We start from the raw sequence: 21,635 nt of genomic DNA, 5'->3' as shown, positions 1-21,635 counted from the left end.
ATTAGCACGTGACCGCGGTAGTTGGAGAAGTATGGGAGAGGCCTTTGCCCTGCAGTGGGCGTAGCCAGGCTGCTGATGATGATGATGTCAAGTTCTATGTTTTCTTGAGGTTTTTGTTTTCTGTAAAAGCATCAACAACGAGAGGGACGCGCAAAGGCAACGGCAGAAGCTCCTTAAACTGCGGCACTGCCACTAGATCTGTTTTCGTCATGTGTGTGTGCATCATCGCGTCTAGTACTGTCTTGTGCCTGCGTTTGACTGTTGTTTCGCTTAAATGGAAGATCCGTTTCCCATTTTCGTTCACGTATATCAGACATAAAAAGAAATGTGCACGTGTTTACCAGGCATAAAAAAATGTGTAGTACACGGAACACCACGGTCCATTTTACAGGCAAATTTTTAAAATTTATTATCATACCCTGGGGGCCCAACGGGCATTATGAGGAGATGGGTACATGGTGTACAAACAATAAGAAAAACATTCAAACCTATGACGATAACAATTAGATTATAGGCAGAAACAGCAGCAAATAAAATAAAAAGAAAGAACAGCGAAATTCAAGTAATTTCAAAAGATGATCGGTTACAGTGGCCTTGAATGGCTATGCATTAATATAACATTAATAGAACAGTGACGTAACCTTAGAATTCTTTTACTTTTGCTCTCGTGGCCTGCAGGACCTGAATAAAGTTCATTTCCTTCCTTCCTTACTTTATTAAAATAAAAAGTGTAACCTAAAATTTACCCTTAAAAAAAGTATGCTGCCATCATCACTATAATAAAAAAAATAGTGTCCTTAGCTATCGCCTAAGAGACACGAAGGCGAACGCCTTCTAAAGCCTATCGTGATTCACCTTAATCCACCATAATCCTCCTTCATCTGCCCTAATCCTTCTTAATACACCTTAATCGAATCACTAATCAATAAATAAATTTGCTAATCATTCATCATCTCTTATACACGACTGGACTTGCTTTGGTTCGCTTCTGGCCTTCCTTGGATCGTGAGATATTTTCTGTACCTCACAACACGACCTTGCAACATGGAGATCTAAGGCATTAGCCTTAAAAATTTCGTTTTCTCTTCGCCAGCATAGAAACACTGGATGTTCCCCGCTCGAAGCCGAGCTGAGCTAGCTCAAGCTTTTCGCGCAATCGACAAGCGCTAGAGAAGCCTGTTGTAATCAAAACGAACCATAATCAGTAATAAACTGCCCGTATATTTGAACTGTGCTGGTGAACATATAACAGAAAGCGCAGCAGCCCGCTTGCCGATGCTGTGGAAACACGGCGGGCCACGAAGACCGGATGGTGCCGCGGCACCCACCTGACACTGCAGCGCTCCTAGCGGCAGCCGCCGGCATTCATTGCATCCGGTGCCACTCGGGAGGCCGCGAACGGCACACTATCCAGTATATTCTAGGCACCATAATACAGATTCGCTCATACAATCAGCGGCGCATCACAGACAGGCGATCTGATACGAGTGGCCGGCCTCGGCACACGATATCTCGCTGCTCATTTTGGTTGCAGCGTTTTGCTTTCCGTGCCATGTCGCCGCTTCGCGCTTCTTGTGTGCGGACCATAGGCAGTCAAGAGCGGTCCATGCATTTCATGGTGCAGAAGTGAATTACATTGAACCGAGAGACCAAAATCAACGTCATATCGGCCTATAGCGTGACAGCGCCGTTAGCTCAAGCCCGCAGAAAGTAGGCATGAACCAGCGCTGCCCTGAGGGCGCTTGTGAAAAACGGCCGTAGCGCGCCGTAAGTGAGAAAGCGCAGAAACCTTTAGCAGTGGTGGAACAGCTGCGCCAAACTGCGCAAAGAGTCGTCCTTTGCGCCATTTTGCGCATAATTAGCGAAGTACTCGCCCGTGATCACCGCCACTGACGGCATGTTTCCGAAGGAGGTGTCACCTTTTTTTATCACCGCCACTAGTTTTAAATAATACTTAAAGTCTTCCTATAAACACCCTTTATACGAGGTGTTAGTTAACGCTACCCAAGTTATCAAAAAAAAAAAGGAGAGAAAAAAAGGACTGGTACAATATACGATTATGAGATCTACGATGTTGGGTCACGCGTTCTCTTCTGCCACTCGGATAATTTGTGTGCAGTAATTTCGTGGCTAGACTCTTAGGCAAAGTTACACCCTTTGGCTTGTCCCTTCTGCCACACAACAATAATCGTTATCTGCCTTGATGCGTTTCCTTTCTTTAACGCTGCGAGCCCATATCAGCATAGAACAGTTTACACCCTTTGCAGTGCCCCTTCTGATAACGCGCGTGCCGTTCGTTACTGGAAAGTTCCGGGCACGCAGCGTTAAAGAAAGGAAACGCATCAAGGCAGATAACGATTATTGTTGTGTGGCAGAAGGGGCAAGCCAATGGGTGTAACTTTGCCTAAGAGTGTAGTTATGGAAGGTTGATTAAATTAGTATTTAATTTATAAATTAAGGGCGTGACCTATCCCGGAAAAGCTGTTAATTCGTCCTAAAACGCCCCGGGCATTCAGCCCTTTTCAGTGCGCCGTAACCTGCACACTTAAATCCCTTTCGCGCTGTACTGGTATAGTGCGCGAAACACATGAAATGACGCGCGTTTCGCGTCCGCGCGCCGCGGCCCCAGGGGTCGACGTCTCAAAACAGAATTGAAAGAACTACGCAACTGCGGTCGCAGCCTGAGTCAGCAGCAGCCTGGCGCCATTCCGGCTGCGATTGTCGCGCGCAACACGCAAATCGCGATCAGCGGAAGCGGGCGCCAACAACGACAGCTTGCCACTTCCTGCCGGTTGACGAGTCAGGCAGTGAGCGGAGTTTTGGGTTCCTGCTAGTATTTACATTTCGTGTCAGTGGTGTCGCGGCGCGCACGGACGCGTTATCGTGCGACACTTTTTCGTACTTCAGGCTCTAGTACTGCGAGTGAAGCCCGGAAAAAAATAATTACGCCGGAGCTACCTCGTAGACAACGACCGAGTGGGATGTTCTGGAACGCAATACCAGCTTTTCGCTGAAAGTGACGTACTTCAAGAATAAGAAAAAAAAGGTACGTAATAAACCGTGTCTAATTAGCTAAGCGATTGGTACACAACACTTATCCTGGTGGCAAAAGAGAACTTATGACAGAACAACGTTGATCGCATAACCGTATGTTGCATCAATTTTTTTTTAACACAGTGGTTAACATTGGGAAGTCGTGTATTTGCGATTAAGACAGTATAGTCAGTAAGAGCCACGGCCGGCGACTGGGTTGCGGGGGTTGTGCCGCTACTGCACAGTCATATTTTCTTGCCCAAACAAGTTGCACTATACACTTACTCTCCTACTTCACAAAACGGTTTAAGTGTGCTGCATATAGGTAGGTCCAGAAAATTATTAGATCGAAAGTCTAAGCGTACGTTTGAAGGTTAATATGCAGTATAAAGGATGTAAAGGGCTATCAAGAGAATGGGGTTTTATGATTTGCGGTCAGCGTCTATAATCTGTCCAAGAACGTGTTTATTTATGCCGATTAGTCACAGTGGACACGGATCCGATCATGAGGAGGAAATACTGCAGAAGAATACAATAATAAAAATACATTCTGCATACCGAAGGCACTACCAAGTCATGACCGACAGCGTACCGCTATCACTGGAAAAAAAGGCGTGCACTCATTGCCTTCTGGTGGTACTTATATGTGGGGCTGAAACTGCAAGGTTAACAAAAATTTCTGAAAAGCTAAGGGCCGAGCAACGAGTGATTGAACGAAAAATTATTGCCGTAACGTCACGAGACAGAAAGACAGCGGCATGGAACACAGAAGAAAAGGGAACAGCCGATATCTATAGCGAACATTAAGAGGATAATAATGGAGCTCAGGAGAATATTTAATGCATTAAGCAGTGGTCTATTAGAGTTGCAGAATGGGTGCCAAGGTGGGAAGGGAAGCGCAGTCGAGGACGGCAAATAAGTAGGTGGTGTGATGAAATTGGGAGATTAGCATTCCGATATAAGGAGGGCGAATTTGGTGCAAGACAGGGGAAATTCGAGATCGCTAGGAAGGGCGGTCGTCCTCACTGAACATAAACTAGGCTGATTATCATCGTGATTGTGACTTAAGTTTTAATCTGATTTGCTTTTTTTTTTCCTTCCGCTTGGCTACAAAATTAAAAACGCGTGCCGACCCACCGTGGTTGCTCAGTGGCTATGGTGTTGGGCTGCTGAGCACGAGGCAGCGGGATCGAAACCCGACCGCGGCGACCGCATTCGGGTGGGGGCGAAGACACCCGCGTACTTAGATCTAGGTGCACGTTAAAGAACCCCAGCTGGTAGAAATTTCCGGAGTCCTCCACTACGCCGTGCTTCATAATCAAAAAGTGGTTCTGGCGCGTTAAACCACATAATTTAACTTCCAAAGCGGGTGCCGAAAATCTCCGTTTGGATGCTGCAAAATCGCCCTGAAACGCCCTTGGTTATTGCCACAAGTGTGCATGCTCTTCTCGAGCGAAAGAAAACACGGAACTGGGCACGTGTCGTTCATGATAGCGCGAGTATGTGAAACATACGGCTCACGGTGCTGTTGCTCTTACTTTTTTTTTTTCGACCCGAAGCGACAAGCGTACTCGTTCCTCGAAAGCGGAGCGGCACTTGACAGCCATCACGCGGATGTCCCGCTGAACGCGGCCGTCTGGAGATAGTCTAATCTTGGCAAAAACCCACCATCTGAATTGTGCGGGAGGAAAGAAGAAAAATAGCGCACGTCTGAGTGCTTTCATCGCCTACCGACCTCGGGCATTCGCGCACGGCGGAACATATAAAGCTGCCGCGGGACTGGTACGTGCGCTCTCGCATTTTGGGAACAAAAAAGCGTTGACCGCGCTGAAGCACCGGCGCTTCGAGATGAGAGGTCTCAGCTTATCCTGCGTGGTGCTGCTAGCGTCTTCGCTGGCGCTCACGGTCGCAGCCGATCGACAGCGTCGTTCCAGTATCTTCGGCATGGCGGCATGTGTCACGAGAAATGCGGCCGTTCTCCTTCCCTCCGACGGCCGGTGCGCTGCGGGAAAGCTTCAGGCCGCCTACAGTGCCTTGAGAGACGCTAACTGCATTAACTGCGACAAGTGAGTACCGCTAAGAGTGGCAGCCCCGAGCTTGTTTCTTTATTGTATTTTTTTTTCCTTGCGGCCTGCTCATTCAATCTGAATGCTGCCCGACCGGGCGGGAGAGGATGAAATAACTTAAAAGAAAATCCTCAACAGCGGCCTAGAAGACAGTTGAAAGGTAAAAGAAACAACGTTGCTGTAAGCGATGGCAAAAAAAAAAAAGAAAGAAAGATTAGGCGGAGACGCCTAGGACTGCTTACGTATGGGAATGCGAAAGCATTCCCTTTGGTGAAATGTTTTCGATTGAGGTTTTCGACATGCATTAAAGTTCTTTCTGCTGATTCGGTGTGTGTGTTTGCGTATATGTTGGCCACAGACCGGCTCATTTTGTGCACTCACGACGTGGCGTCGAGAGTCCATCGCAGTAGACAAACCACCGATGAAATCCGAAGAGCAAGTAACGCGCCGGACGCAGCGCGCTCATTTTATGCACTCGCCGAGGCCGAAGTGTGTCAAATTTTCTTTTCAAAGACATCAATTGATGTTGGTTATAGAAACCTCCCAAAGCAATTTCACGTCAATCTGAGCATTCTTGACGTGTTTTTACTCTGCGCCGTCGGAGATATTTGGTACCATCGATCGGTAACGCCGACGACGCCGAATGATTTGGCGCGATGAGGCATATAATGCTTTCGCATCATTAAATCGATGGTGTCGAAGCAGGTGCCATGGTAATTCTGAGCAACATCTACACCGTATAGAGAATCTGAACCTCTTCACTTATCTGTCGCGTTTCTACACTACACTTTGGTGCTGTACTTGTTTCCTAAGGACTTCATTCCGTTTGCTACGAGTGCTTCTTGCGCCAGTTCTGTGACAAATTTTTCGTTAGCTCACATGCTGCGGTAATTTGCCTTGGTACAGACCTTAAAGAACAACTCTTATCCTCTAGTGGTCAACTGAGCTTTGAATGGCTTGAGCGGGAGAATTTGTAGCCTTTAAAGTGTACCGCTGGTGGTTCGTGCTACGAACATTTAGCTCGTGTGGCCCACCAACCACTCCTCTGGTACTCGCCACCATTCCATTTCCTCTAAGTCATGAAAGTAAGATGCGTAGATAATGTTTTGCTAATCATTCTTCAGCATGTGGCACCATATGACGGAGCGACGTGATATTTTTCACGTTAGGACCTCTTCTTCCCCCCCCCATCCCAAGTAGTATTGTTTTTTAGATAATAAACTCGAGCACCGTAACGTCGGGAGCCGGTTGTATTGCATGTTCCTTAGTTCTTGCCTTGGTTTTTACCGCCTCACATTTCATAACATGTTGCAACGCTTCCATCTATCAGGAGCGTTGGCCTACTTTCTACTTTAACGGCGCGCCACAAAGAACTGTCTATTCCATCGTGTCTCTTTGCTGTTACGACAAATTTTATTTCGCATTCGGTTAGCGCTGACTTTGAACATTTGTAGCCTCCAAAACGGAACAAGATTAAGCAGTACAAGCTGCCGCAAAGAAAGTCTGTGCAGATACATGTCACTCAGTTTCACTTCACCGTAACAGCCCCTACCGTTATGAGGCCACCATATTTGCGAATTACAGGTTGGCGGAGTGTACATAAAAAAGGTTGTTCAGGTGCGTGAAATATCAAGCAAAAGGTTCTCAAATGTAAGCAGAGTAGAAAAACCTGTCAGGTAGGGCAAATGATAAGGAAAAACAATTAAACACCACCCAAAACGTCAGCGAAAAATAAAACGTTTGCTATAGTACGGGACCAACGTTTCGGGACCAACTCTGCCTTGCGCCACTGCAGTCAAGCTCGAACAAGAAGCTGAGTTGGTCACAAAACCTTGGGTTACTTTAGTAACCTTCTTGCTTTTACTCAAGCGTATCTGCAACCTTATCTGAGTGCCAGCGTTGACGACACCAAAAAGTAAATTACTTCAGCTGCCCCCCCCCCCCCATCCGTAAATACGCTTCTATAATATCAGAAAGCTCACTGTTATCGCGAGCAGAGAATTCGTGAGGCACGAAAAAACGCAGGAAGAAAGACGCCACTTTCGAGTTCCGGCTCCCCGCGACGCCTGTAATGGTTGTGGTCGGGCATGAAATAGACGGTAGCTGGCCCATGCCGTCGTCCAACTTATCCACGCTGAGGACGTTGAAGGAAGAGACTTGCTCTCATCGAGGACAAGAAATATATGATGTATTTACAGTAACTACATGAGAACGTTACAGTTCTTCAGTCTAGCATGACTGAAAGAGAATGCACACTCAGCAGCCGCGCAACCGTTGCTTATAAACACTGTCCTCCCTAGATCTCTAGGTGAGGGAAAACGGCAGTTCACCGTCGACCAATTCGGAGCGTCAAAGTCATCGTAGCCGACTCGCCTTTGAGGGGAAGGGTTTACACACTCACTTCCGCACAGGTTTCACTGACCACACCGAGGTGAGAGGGTTCTCGCAGACAAGGGTCCTGCCCCGAGCTGGCGCGTCTTGATCCCAGTGTTGACTGCGCAGACTGGCTGCCACGTCTGTCCATTGACTGACGACTTCTAAGAGCCGTGAGACGGCGCCACAAAACGTCCTATTCCAGGAGTTGCCCCGCTCCAATCAAACCGTGAAGGCGACGGTGACTCCACAAGCAATACCTGGTCCGCCGACTGCGTCTAGACATCGTGGCGCCAAGTTGACGCGGCACATTGTCGTCCTTACAAAGCGAGTCGCCGCAGTGTGCTGGGAGGGTTCGGACGTCCCCTCTCTAGATCACCAACCCACAGCTGCAGCGGGCTTGGGAAAATTTTGCAGGTCGGCACCCCTGCAGGCCGATCGTAACACGCCATAACGTTTCGTAGTGTGAGCCCGGGTCTAGCAACTGCTTATCGATAACGAAGGAATACGTTACACTCCTTAAGAAAAAAAAATGACCCGCCACATTAAGGTTCGATAACTTTTTCGGCGTTCTATAGAGTAATCCCCAAAGGATACTTTGAAATCTGTGATGTCACGATAACCTGCAGCACTGCGGTTTGAGCGCGAACGGTGTACCTCGATGCCAGAGACGTGATGTTAAGGCACCCTAAGCGCGAACTTGTGTAAAAATTTAATTAATTAATTAATATTTGGGGTTTTACGTGCCAAAACCACTTTCTGATTATGAGGCACGCCGTAGTGGAGGACTCCGGAAATTTTGACCACCTGGGGTTCTTTAACGTGCACCTAAATCTAAGCACACGGGTGTTTTCGCATTTCGCCCCCATCGAAATGCGGCCGCCGTGGCCGGGATTCGATCCCGCGACCTCGTGCTCAGCAGCCCAACACCATAGCCACTGAGCAATCATGGCGGGTTGTGTAAAAATTTCGCCTTTCTTCTCTCTGTCATTATAATGAATCTTTATCCACCAGATGTGCGAAAGTAGAGTTTCGAAACAATACTTGTGTAAACGAGTTTAGTGCTGATATTTAGTTCCTCTTTACAGATGATTTGTAAAACCTCAAATTATAGTATGTGCGTCACCGAACACAGACAGCGGGAACTGAAGGCACCTGGTGGATGGATGGATTGACATAATGCGCACATCCAGTGAGACAGGGTGGCGGCGGATACAATCAAGCTCTTTCTTCTGCACCTATAGCTGCCAAGTTATTGCTGCTCTCAGATCCGGCCGTTTGCGTCACACAGATTCACAAAGCAGACGAAGGACATCCTGGTAGCATTCTTTTGTGATAGTTTACCCTCGTGGTGCATACTCATGATGCACTACCCCACGGCAATCGAAGAAAACGGTCGACATGACCTTGACATTGCTGCGGTCCTGCCATACTTTTTCTGGCCTCGGGGATGTCGGATGTATTCACTGTGAACACTGCATCTTAATTTTTCGCTCGTACCCATAAACCCACGACTCATACCCTGTGATCACGGTGTTCAGAAAGTTATCATTACTGTTTGCATTGTGCAGCAGGTCCGGTGTGATTTACAGACGGAGTTGCTTCTGCTCCTTTGTTAGCAGTTTTGGTACGAATTTATCGGACTCTCTCCTCAATGCCCAAATCCTCGGTCAAAGTTGCCTATACTGATCCAGTGCTTATCCATACCTCGTTCACAAGTTATCGGAATGTGATGTGAAGGACCTCCTTGACCAAAGTCCGCAAGTAGCTCAATGACATTCTCATTTCGGCTTGTTGAGAATCTGCCTGAACGCGGTTCGCTGTACACTGACCTGCGACCATCTATGAAGTGGTTGTACCGCGCCTAAATCCGTGCGGTGGTCACCGCATCGTTCCCGACAGCCTGTTGAATCTTGCGAATCGTTTCCATTTGTGTATCGCCTAGCTTTTGGCGAAATTTGATGTGGTAACGGAGCTCACGTTGTTCCGTCATTTAACAACTTACTGGAATCCGACAAGCGCTCATGACATTTCCTCACTCATACATCGACTGCCATCAACTGACGCTTCCTGCAGGCGGAAAAAAATTAACGCATGCGCATGAAGGTCCCCTCCGTATCTTCACCGCAGGAAGCCTCCCGCACTTAATTGTTTTACGCGGGAAAGGAGAAGGTTCGATGCTTTTTGAACACACCTCGTATGTTTATAATAGAAACTTGAAGAGGCTCACATTGGAGGACAACTCTATTTTATCTGACACTTTTAACGCCCCTGTATTCCAAGATATTCATCATCAAGTTTCACGCTCAACACGCTAATTTTGCGTTCAGGGGCAGGTGTCCCAATGCAAAGATGAACCCTCCCCCTCTCTCTTTCTCGCACAAACACATGTGACTTAACTGTTTCCGTGTAGGTGCCACATGGAGCCGTTAACAGCTGGGCTCCTACTCTTGCCTAGCTGGCTGAGTACTGGATTCTTGGTTTCGCCTGAAATCGGCGGCGTTCCCTTGAAATTAGTGGACTGAGCTTTAAGTTTCATGATAAATATCTCGGAGCACAAACGCTTTGAAATGACAAATGAAATCGAGTATTCTTCGAATCTTCAAGTCTCTAGAATTAAGATATCGCATAATCGCAAAGCTAAAAGAAGTCAGGAATTTTGGGTTAACTTGTATTTGTTCGTTTTGCTTTTTCGCGAGAATAGCGTCCACCCAAAAGCGTAAACTACCTCTGCAAGCGACATTTTCGTGGCCTTTTTATTAAAGTTGATAGTACTTCAAATTTGAAGGCACTTTACATTCGTCATCGGCAAATTAATTTTCTTCTATAACGCTGTTCTCAGACGTTCTCATCTTGCTTTGAACAGTAGTGCAATGTACTTAAAATTGTCGTAAAACTGTTCCAATTTAATTCTTCACTATTTGACGTACTTCGATCCGTGGCTTCTTCTCCATCTCGCCGACGCAGTATGCTGTTTCTCCCTTTGTAACTTTACGTCTTACCCCATTTTATTGTTTGTGTTGCCTTGAGGAGGCATACTGTACACTCTGGGATAACAGACGTGCGCTGGAATCGCAGCGTCCTCCACACATATCAATTATGCCTGCGTGGGCGCCCCCCCCCCCCCGCCCCCCCCCTTGCGCTCCTGCATTTACCGACACTTGTAACATTGAGGGCGTATGTCGGCTAAAATACAAGCATTGCACCTACCTCTTCATCATCCAATGTAATGAATGAGGCGTTATCAATCTTTAATCACGGGCTAGCCGTACGCAAATGTACACTGCCCGCAAGTTGCGGTGTATTCCCAGCGGCGTACGAGAGCAACGATTATTTGCATTGCGCTGTGCTTTTACCTCGGGGCACCACTACCATCACACAGAGACGACGTCAGACACTTAGCCTCGTTTAAAACCTCGGGATAACGGCTGTCAGTTTCATACCCTGCTGCGAAACTGACCTGTGCACGTCGAAACATTTCACGCCGCAGGCGCCACGCCAAGCAGTGAGCATCGCACTGTCTGTAGGCTGCGAAATACAAAAAGTTTAAATATGGATAGATCACCGTAAGTAAGGGTGAGTGCTCCCCAGGCAGCAGCTGCATTGAACGGCAGTAGCTTTTCTGTTTTCATTTTGTCGGGAACATATTCCAGGTTAGCGTGGCACCTTCAGCACTTGCATTTGCCTTTCAAACGACATATTTAACGACACCAACAACCTGGTGTTGAGGCTCTTTTCAGAAACTGAAGATCCAAGTATACTGCGCATAAATATTTACTCTGCATATTGTAAACGAACAAAAAGCTACACATCCACGCGAGGAGTTTTAAAGTGAAGCGAAATATGTGGGAACACAGGAGAAGTCCCGACGTGGCAGCGACACCGTCCTACTTCCCCTTCTCGGCGCTTGTCACGCCGGCTTTCATTAGAGAGCCTGACGCCAAGGACAAACCACTGCTTGAAGTATAATTCCTTAACTCTTTCCTTGGACTGTGAGGAACGTTACTTGGTACCAGACAGTAGTCTTTATCATGTTTGGTGATGCATTCGTGAAATAGTCTTGCTCACTAGTGGTGCTGGCAAAACTCAATTTGCGTATTCCAATTCAATAAATTGCTTGTTATATCTCGAGCACCTTAAGCACTTCACTAAAGTTAGCTGCGTCCGAGCTGACGTATCGTTACGGTGCTTTATAGCCCTCCACCCTCCCTTCCTTCAGCCCGAACATCATATGATTTCACAACGCAAGCGTGTCATTTGCATATAGTGCGTCCAAAGACAAGTATTTTATGAAATGAAAATAACTGTGCCTTTAAACATTTTTCTTGTACTTGAATATGACCGCATTGTACACAAATGGTTAAAAGATTTAAATATTAGAATTTTTGGGCCGGATTTACGTGCAAATACCGCTATTTGATCACGAAGAGCGCCGGCGCATTGTCGAGGACTCCGGAATAATTTTGATCAACTGCTGTTTGTTGAAGTGCACCTAAATCTGATGTTTTTGCATTTCACCGCCTTCGAATTGCCGCCGCTGCAGCCGGGATCGAGCCCGAGACCTCATTCACTGCAGCGCAACGTCTGCCAATGGGCTACTCCGATGGGTTTGCTGCAAGATTGATGTTGAAATATAAGGCTTAGCGGTGCTCTATTTAAAATGTTGGGCTTGTTTTCCTAAGCGATGGGATTTATATAGTTAAAGAGTTTCAAATAGGACAGTGCCCACCCAGGTGGTACAGTGTCCAGGACGTTCTGCAGCGGAGCACGAGGTTGCGAGCTCGAATCCCAGTCGCGTGCAGCCATGTTTCGACAGGAGCGAAACGTAAAAACAAAAACGCTCGTGTGCTCAGGTTTATAGCAGCGCGATAAAGAACCTCAGTTGGTCGAAATTAACGCGGAGCCCTCCACTAACGAGTCTTTTGTAGCTCCAGGGTTTTTTTTTTGGGGGGGGGGGGGAGCTCCGTGAATGAACTCCGTGAATGATTTATTCAAATCTTATAGCCAAGCTAGATTCAATGACATTTCATGATATCCTCTTTTGTTTGAAGTCATATAACAAGAACATCTGCATATCGAGGCCTTTTGAATTGTTCATCTCTAAACCTGATTATATGCCCATAGAAAGTAGGTAGAATGTTTATATGTAAAGTGCTATTGATTCTCAAGAGCATTTTATATACTGGTGAACCTTTCATGGGAGATGTTCCGAATATTTCCATACTGCAATACTACCGTTTTTCGTTCATCGTATTGTGGGCGAACAGATAAAAAGTACCTTCTCTGGTTTTGGAAAGACCTCCTCATTCATAACATTACGTTTCGCCGCATGATATTCAATCTTGCTGTGGCACAATCAGCATGACTCGCACTGCAACGCTATAGCGGATGATTTGCACGTTTGCAATAAAGGCAACTGCTCATTGTATAGAGAGAAGTAGTTGAAAACCTTCTTTGTTATTTGGTGTAATACTCGTTATAAAGTGCTTTTTATTTAATAAGTATGGCAGTAGTAGTTAGTGTAAGCATTATTTGCATTGATACATTTTATTGCGATAGTAATTGTATAGACACTCCAGGCGCATTTCCGCCGTTGCCGTCGCCGTCGCCGTGATGTTCCGTATAAAGTCCAAGGGCGACAACACCGCCGCAGCGCGTCGCATGCTGTATCTGCGAGTGAAATGAAAGCACTCGAAGGAAGCCGACGATCACGGCTCAATCTGGCGCGCGTGAACGAAGAAAGCGAAGAGCCAACGCGCCTTCTTCGGTCGCGCGAAAGGCCGTGGGGGATGGGAGGGGGGGGGTGGAAGGAGAGGGGTGGTGGTGTCGTGCTCCGGCAGGCAGTTGCATTTCGCTACCGCGCGCAAGGGGAACTGATGATCGCGGTTCAATCTAGTGTGCCATATATGGAGGCAAGCGGGGAGGCAGCGCGGGAGGGAGGAGGCGACTTCGACTCGGCCAAGTGTGCACTTAGTACGGCTGCGCGCGGTCGTGCGCGCCGTATCTTGAATATGATCTGCACACGGCTGATGCCTTTGTGCGCGCTGAGTGCTCGCCGCTCTTGCGTTGAAGTGGTAGACTTCACGAAGGTCACTTAGCTCACTGCTGCTGCTGCGTTGCTCACACCAGCGTTTCGACAGCGAGATGCCATGCTCATCGAGTGTGATGTGTTCATGTTTGCTCGTGCACGCTGACACCATATGTTCAGTTAGCAAGCGAACGTTTCCAAGTTTATATGGCCGATAAAAGTAATATCTTTACTTCATGCAGCTGTGCACTAGTTAGCTATCGCAATCGATGCTTCGCCTTGCCGGCGAAACTGCGACTGTTTTTTATATAGAAACAGTTTCACATGCATCCTTATTATCAACAGAAAAATTTTAGACTCCCGGCAGGTTGTACAGACTGCGTGGCGTTCCGTGGAATATAAATAAAAAACATATACGGATGATGTACTATCTGGATAGCCAGAGAAATGCGCTTGTTATGGTATCTGATTAACTCTCCTATGCACTGGCCACGGCATTTCAATCAGCTGTTTGTTGCCCAAAGCAATTTTTTACAGCGAAGGTGTATATGGCTAGGCTTCCATGCATTTTTATTTTCCGTGAACAACAAACTATCATCATCAATGGCTCATACCACAGTAAGCATTCATGCTCCTGTAAGCACGCAAAAAATGCAATGGTTCACAGCCCCGTATGGCAGAGGCTACAAGCACTCACAGAAGTGAAGCGAACAGTGCTGAAATTCTTTCTAACCACGCATAAATCATAGAGAAAACATAGCATGTCGAAAACTGTCATCATCAGTGGCTCATACCCCCGTGAGCAAAAGCTTAAAGCCCCGTAAGCAATCAAAAAATGCAATGATTCATAGTCCCGTGAGGTTCATGGCTACTCCCTATGCGTGAATTAGCTGCGATGACATTGCCCCTGCTGTCGTCGGTGATTTCAATGTGCATGCGTCGGTACCGAAGCGGTTTACGCGTTCCGTGTGCAGACATATCCCTTGCAATTCCACACCGATCCAGCCCAACCGACCACCCAGCGGCATACGTGCATCGATTTGACATTATCAAAGAATGTGATTGGAGTTGCGAGGAAAATAACGGTCACCGATCAAGACAATAGATGAGCGCGCGTACCTTTCTTCACGATGACCACCCATGAAGACAATAAATGAGTTCGTACTTACGTTCAAAATTATGTCACCTCTATCTCGTGTGCTAAACAGCTTCGCTGGCCAACCAACTTCACAGAGTATAATGGCTCATGATTTTCGTGTTGAAACTATGCCTTGAAGTTGGGAAGTACAGCTGCGTGTAAGTTTTCTTCTTTTTTTTCACGTGACACGGCGTTAGCAACTGTTAAAGGAGGTCGCTTGCTCAAAGCGATTTAATGAAAATATGTTATAGAAGTATCACTTTTACCTTTGCAACCATACTACGCATGCACCTCTTCTGTGTGTCCAGGAAAAAAAGAATTACACGACTTTACATATGTCGCGTGCGCAAATGGCGTTGTGGCAGCGTCACGCTCCACGCAAATGAAGCCAAATTTAGCCTCGCACGCGGTGTGCAGAGACTCGCAGCTCAGCAGTACCTTTTCCATCCGGGCAGGAATGGTCACGTTTTGAGAGAGCTCACTGCATCATAGTATGTATAATTTATCAAACTTAAGCTGGTGCGCATCAGGAGTTGTAAGACCTACAAGTGTGGAATATGGTGCAAATCTTTCACGCTTGTCTGGTAAATTTTCTGGAACACATATTATGTGAACGATGTTGGTGGCAACGAGGTGTTGCCTCAGCGAAGCCTTTCACTATCTTTTCTCGTTTGTCTAACGCCTAGCAAGCTGAACGCTGTGGTGACGCAGAGAGATGGCTGCAATAGTCTGTCCTATATAAACTAAACAGTGTTAAACTTATAAAGCTGCGCAAGGATATGCTTCGTTGCAAATAGCGCAACAGTGATATCGCTAACGATTTAAAAAAAAAGCCAAATGTCTTGCACGGCGTCATGCATGTCTGTGCAGTTTGAGCCATTTTTTAATAGAGTGTACGATTACAATCGCTATACGAGACAACCAACGTGCCATATTCTGACTATTTACGTGTTTTATTTACCCATGAACAAAAGCGTCGGTCAATAAAGCGTGCGCTAAGTTACCGTAATGCAGACCAAGGGTACATTTGGACTCGGGCGCTCGCACTGCGGACGCGAGCACAGAAGAAGCAGAACCAAAGCAGGCGTTCGCCGAAATGGCGCCTCGTCTGCTTCTTTCTTTTGCATTACATTACGCCAAGCAACGATGTATGCAAAGAATTCGGACATACAAAAGCTGACGATGAAAGAAAAGATGAAGGAAAAGTGACACCTTGGCTATGGCATAGGTGTCGTTTGTTAACGTTAGCAGCAAATTTCCGTTTGACTACCATTATTCAAAGCCGGAAATGCAAGAGCATACCGCACAATCGCGAAAATTACACCATCTAGGGCGAATTAGATGTCGAAACACCCTCTTCGCATTCATATTTTCTTTAGAACTTCCGGAAATGGATGGCACTCGTTAGTAGAACACCCATTGTGACAAGGACCATTTCGTTAAGATAAAGTTGCTAAACGGATGTTTTGTGCGAAACATGCGCATCGCAGTATTCGGGGGGGCTCGGCAACTTCAACATTTCCAGCAAGTAAAAAGCCAAAAGTCTCTATGTCCCAGTGGTTCGCGTCGCGTCATTGTTCGAGCACGGCATATGGTCGCGCTAGGCTACGGTCGTCAACCTGCTACTTCATGTGTACATGACATCCCCATTGGTGAAGGGGGAAGACATAGCTTTTTCTTTTATTTCATACCCTGCTTTTCGCTTTTTGCCAGTGGCTTCATTTGTGTCGTTTCACCGTCGTGTTGTTTTATAGGTCAGCTGCCAATCGTCAGTGAATCATAACGCTTAAGCCAGTCATTGTTCATCAAGCGCATATTCTTTGAGCACCGGCGCCAGCGCACTAAGTCTTGTGCAGTTTGATACAGTATTCGCTGGAATAAACATTCGCAGGTGCATGGCAGATGAAACTACTATCCAGAAAAATACATAATTTATAATGGAGGTGGCGAGGCCTGGTCGTAAAGTGAAAAGGCACAACTGCTTTGTCCTCTTTTCTCCTTGATGCCTTTGACATGTTACAGCTAGCTTCGCTTAAATTGTTTCACTTTGCTGTGGATTTGTAGATAAACTGAAGTACTGAGAAGCAAGACGTCATCCTATCAGTGGTACTAGAGGCGCCTAAAAATTAAAATTAAGTTACTGGGTTTTACGTGCCAAAACCACAATGCGATTATGAGGGATGCCGTATAGGGGGGGGGGGGGGGGACTCCGGAAATTTGGACCACCTGAGGTTCTTTAACGTGCACATAAATCTAAGTACACGGGTGTTTTACCATTTCCATCGAAATTCAGCCGCCGTAGCCGGGATTCGATCCCGCGACCTCGTGCTTAGCAGCCCAACACCACAGCCACTAAGCAACCGCGGCGGATAATAGAGGTGCTCCTGCACTTTTGAGGTACTGAGTTAGTCTCTGCGTTTGTGTGGGCGAAGTGGTTAGGAACCTTTGCCTTTGCATTGGATTTGAAACGAGGGACACTAATGCAAAAGAGAAGCGGAGTGGTGAGGTAACACTTCCGACTGCCAATCTGTAGGTAAGCAGTTCGAAACTAGCCTGCGTGGTTTTATTTTTGTCCGCTTTGTTTTTGATAAATGTCTAGGGAAACAATTCGATATTACTTCGGCGGGTGGACCGAAAAACTAAGGTAATAACAGAATAAAAGATTTCATTGTGAAAATTACACGTAGTGCGCATTTGGACAAAACACACATTGGGGGAAGGTGCTATTCCAAGAAAGCACCCTTTCAGATGGGTGCATTAGTTCGCGTAAATCTTACCATGGATGTAGGGATGATAAGTGATAGACGCAAGAAAGCACCTTTAAAGGTGCGATTTTCTGTTATGTACGGTTCACTGCGGTCTTTTGGTTGCAGCATGCACAAAAACTATATTTTGTACGAAAAGCACTGAACTGCAGTAATGACAGTGCTGAAAATGTTTGATGTATTCGTGGACACTGATAAGGTGTCACAATGAAAATAAATCCGTTCGCTAGTTATCATGTTTCATGCATTCTCTAATTAAGCACGAAATGTGGCAGGCATTTCGATAAGCTGCCGGACAGGGCAGGTCGCATTTCGAGTGAAAGGATTGGCTATAACGCTGTGCGTACAAGAACAATGTCTGGCTCAGTTGTCAATAACGATATCATCTGGCTGCTGAACGTTCGCTGCTTACCGTGTTTAAAAAGTATCATAAAAGTATTACTAGGCCTCTGCAAAACACTACAACATACGCGGAGTACACAGCATTCCCTTTGCATTACCTGGGCGGGCAATTTCGGGAAAAGGCCGCAGGTACTATACAGTACATTCAAACCACATCCTGGTCAGTCTTATAAGCTATGGTTTGCCCCACTGCTTGCTAAGTTACAGTTGGTAGTGGCGAATTTCCCACAGGTGAGGTCAACGAAACTTCGGTGAAAGCTCACGCTTGCAGCGTTTCCGCAATTACCACGCACTCGCAATTGCGTTGACATCGCAAAATGTCATTCCTCACCTGCATGCAAGCGATGCGGCCAACCTGTAGAATTCTTCCCCAATATAGCGTACTGCATATCGTGCACTTAGCACAATCAAAGAATAGCAGCGGTCCACGCTATTTGCGCGCGCTCGCGGTTCACATTTCTGCGGTAATTTTCTTCCCTGCATTTCATAAACTATTGTCTTGTTCAGGTACTTCCACTGCATTGGCAACTACCGCGCCGTCTATGAGTGCAACAACTCGGAGGATGCTCGGCGCGCCGCTGAAGCGATCAGCGACTGCCGCGAGGAAGCCGACAACGCGGGAGCCGACAGTGCTGCCGACCAGGAGGCCAACCGCTACGGCCGAGGTGGTGGCGACTGTGCCCACCGGTACCTGGCTGCGGTGCGCTGCGCTTACAACCCGCAAACCAGGAGGTGCGGGTGAGGACGTGAAATCAAGCTGCGGAGCCATCCATGTTGCGATCTCCTTGAGACGTTTAAAATAAGGCCACTCTAATCTTTCAATTTCATTAAACGAAGTGTACAATCAGATCAATAAAGCTGTTGCGTTTTCTTTTTTTTTTCACTTTTAATTCGCTTCGGCTGTTTATTTCCCAAACCTATAGGTGCATTGTGAGAGAATAGGCTTACTGGAGTCCTGAAAAAAAAGGCGCGCTAAAGGAAGGAGTGGTTGCTCTTCGCTGTTTTTGTATAAGAATGCCAGGCGGCTGCATGGCTGCCGTGGAAGCAACATTGTGAAGTATTTCGATGGACCCTTCTTAGATTCTACCTATGCCCGGAAAGTAATTTTGGGGGATTTAACGCTTGTCGAGCCAGTGGCTATATGTTATGCCGATAGGCATGAGTATTTTTTGAATGTTACGAAGGTTCTAGAATTCAACATCTTTCTTATTCGCACTTAGTAGTAAAGATAGGCCGCTATGCCGTGCGTTCCACGAGGTCAGATCATGAAGTCACAACATCTCACTTTTGACGCATGAAGATCACGGTTCCAGTTGACAAAGATTCTGATCTTTCATTCAAAGCTTCAATTCACAAAGTGACGTTTGCCATTGGTCGGCTGCCTTCACTAACGATACGCCTAGCGTCAAGTTTCGATGCCATGCGATCTTTCGAACTGCCCTATACTTGCGGACAACGTTTTGTGGCTATGAAGGGAAAGCTACGGGGGCGGCGCTTCTGCATGCGCATGTGTTACCGCTGCAAGTAGTCCGCCAGCGCTTGACACTGCTTCTGGTTACTCAGAACAGATGCTGAATCGGCGCAGCATCCCCGTGCAACGGTTTCGCGTTTACCTAGACGCGGAAGGGAAAAGCCGCAGAATTAGTAAGCTTCTACATTCACTGCAGTGTCTTGTCTTAGCTGTAGCTAATAAGGTGTTTATGTTTTCTCTTCCGCAGCTTAAACTAACGTGGATGAAAACGCAGGACTCTATTCAGAAGCGCTCTCACTTGTGCGCGCTTTGCCTGCGTAGGTTTCCCTTCATAGTTACACAAAGTTTTCCGCGAGTATAGCGCAAGAACATTTTACAGCAAAGGTGTCGCATTTCGAGTGAAAGGACGGGGTCTAATCTGTGCGCATATGAATAATGTTTGACTCAGTGTTTGACCCAGTGCGTGGCTCAATGCCTGTCGGTGGTCGGCATTTTTCGTGCCCGTCCGTGAAGAAAAATAATAATCATCAGCAATGGCTCATCACCCGCGTAATGCAGACGGCCCAAGTACTCAGCAAAGTGAAGCGAACAGTACATACATTCATTGGAATCACGCATACAACGTACAGAACAGCATGCGTTTCAATAAAGAACAAGCTCGAAGCAGTCATCCGAGCCATCAATAAAGCATTGCATACCGCCCTTAGAAGTCGTAGTGATGGTTTCGCAACAGCTTCACTGGACATCCACTTTCGCATGGCCGGGATGGCGAGTCAGTTTTCCCGTGTGACTGATGATGATGTATAAATGTTATTGGCGCAAGGGCCAGATATGGCCAAAGAACACCAAGCAAAAGATAATGAAGTGTCGGTGGTAGAATGTGACAAATGTGGGGGTTATGAGTCCGGATATGAATGGTATAGCCAACTTGGCTCTAGAGAAGCCCTAAAATTTGTTGTAAAGTGTAAACTGTACAGGTATTCAAATAATGACAATGACTAGTGGTGTATCCGATGGTGAATATAGACGTTCGTCAGTAGTTTGTGTGTCTTAAGAGAAAGGATGTGCAAGAAGCGCTAGTAAGTTAACACAAATGTCTATCTTTCACACAAATCATGGGCAAAGGAAAAGAAAACAAAACAGCATCACAGATCAAGCTTCACGCGCAGACAGAAGTAGGCGACGCTCAGTCCAGAGAAGGACATGGAGCTAAGACAACCAGTCCTACACCAACGTTCGACGCGTCAAGTGTTCAAAAGGTCATCTCACAGTTTGCATCGTGACAGCTCGCTTGTCGTTGCGCGGTACGGTCACTGAGGCGAGCCGAGGCAGAGATGGTACCGTTGCTGCGGCTGGAACCGTCGCCGGCACACGGCTGCGCTACTGTATGCGGCGCTTGCCTACGTTAAACACACCACTGCGGTGTCCGGCCGCAACTCACGAGGACCCCGACCCAGGGTCGACCCACGCGGGCAGCATCTCTGTAGGCCTCGACCCGTTTGTAGAGCAACAAAAGGCATTTCTTGCTTTTCTGTGTTGTCCGCCTGCACAGTAACTGCGGTGTGTTGCAGGACGTCAGCCGTGGACTCCCTTTCCTCGTATTTCTTTAGGAGGCTGATATGAAATAGGCTCATTCGACCCCCAAGGTCTATCAAATGGTCAGAGTCATTACGTTTTTCGACGACTGTGAAAGGCCCCTTCCATGTCAGAATCAGCTAGTTCCTATCTGATGGTAGGAGCAGCAATACCTTGTCACCTGTCGGTAGTTGTCGAACTCTTGCTTTTTGATAATAATACTTATTTTGTGTCACTTCTGCCTTCTGTAGTTCTTCATGGGCTACCTTGCATGTGCTATGAAGGCGCCGTCTGGAGCTCTACAACATATCCATAAGTTGTCTTCGTTTCGGCATCGACCTTATCGCCTGTCCACAATTCCTTCAGAATGGACATCGATCTCCGAACGAATCGGCCGTAAAGGTGGTCCAATGGCGAGAAGCCAACACTCTGAAAAAGATTTACACCCGTCTTCTGTCTTGCCCGCATTTCCTTTTTTGAAAACGCTGCGATCGTTACTTTCCTGTCGAGAGTGCTCTGCCATGCTGATAACGCGCATGCCGTTCGTGACTTGGAAGTACCGGGCTCGCAGCGTTAAAGAAAGGAATTGCGGGCAAGACAGATGGTGATTATCGTTGTGCGGCACATATACACCCCAAACGGTGCAACTGTTTTTATAGTGAAGGCTTGCTTGGGGAACTTCACGGAATGCGAAAAGCAAGAGTGCCAGGTATATATCCCATTGTTTAGGGCATTCTTGGCACATGCAGGGCACCATTTGTTTGAGAGTTCCATTGAAGCTTTC

At 46.9% G+C, this 21,635-nt stretch overlaps 1 protein-coding gene across 1 annotated transcript; it reads left to right on the top strand.

Annotated features, from left to right (window-relative positions):
- Positions 1–4,707: 4,707 nt before the first annotated feature.
- On the top strand, positions 4,708–18,688 carry LOC142566864 (serum amyloid A-2 protein-like). The gene is made up of 2 exons (XM_075677792.1): positions 4,708–5,099; positions 18,313–18,688. Exons 1-2 carry the CDS (start codon positions 4,882–4,884, stop codon positions 18,545–18,547), a joined length of 453 nt encoding a protein of 150 aa, XP_075533907.1. The 5' UTR covers positions 4,708–4,881; the 3' UTR covers positions 18,548–18,688.
- Positions 18,689–21,635: the final 2,947 nt, after the last annotated feature.

The sequence above is a fragment of the Dermacentor variabilis genome, unplaced genomic scaffold, assembly GCF_050947875.1.
Source record: "Dermacentor variabilis isolate Ectoservices unplaced genomic scaffold, ASM5094787v1 scaffold_13, whole genome shotgun sequence".
NCBI lineage: Eukaryota > Metazoa > Arthropoda > Arachnida > Ixodida > Ixodidae > Dermacentor > Dermacentor variabilis.
The sequence above is the reverse complement of the archived record's forward strand: the minus strand, read 5'-3'. Positions and strand labels throughout refer to the sequence as shown.

What these genes read in the sequence shown, in the direction of transcription:
- LOC142566864 (XM_075677792.1), top strand. Translation starts at nt 4,882, where the DNA reads ATGAGAGGTCTCAGCTTATCCTGCGTGGTGCTGCTAGCGTCTTCGCTG. An exon ending in AACTGCATTAACTGCGACAA is followed by an intron (nt 5,100 to 18,312) that starts GTGAGTACCGCT and finishes TGTCTTGTTCAG; the next exon opens with GTACTTCCACTGCATTGGCA.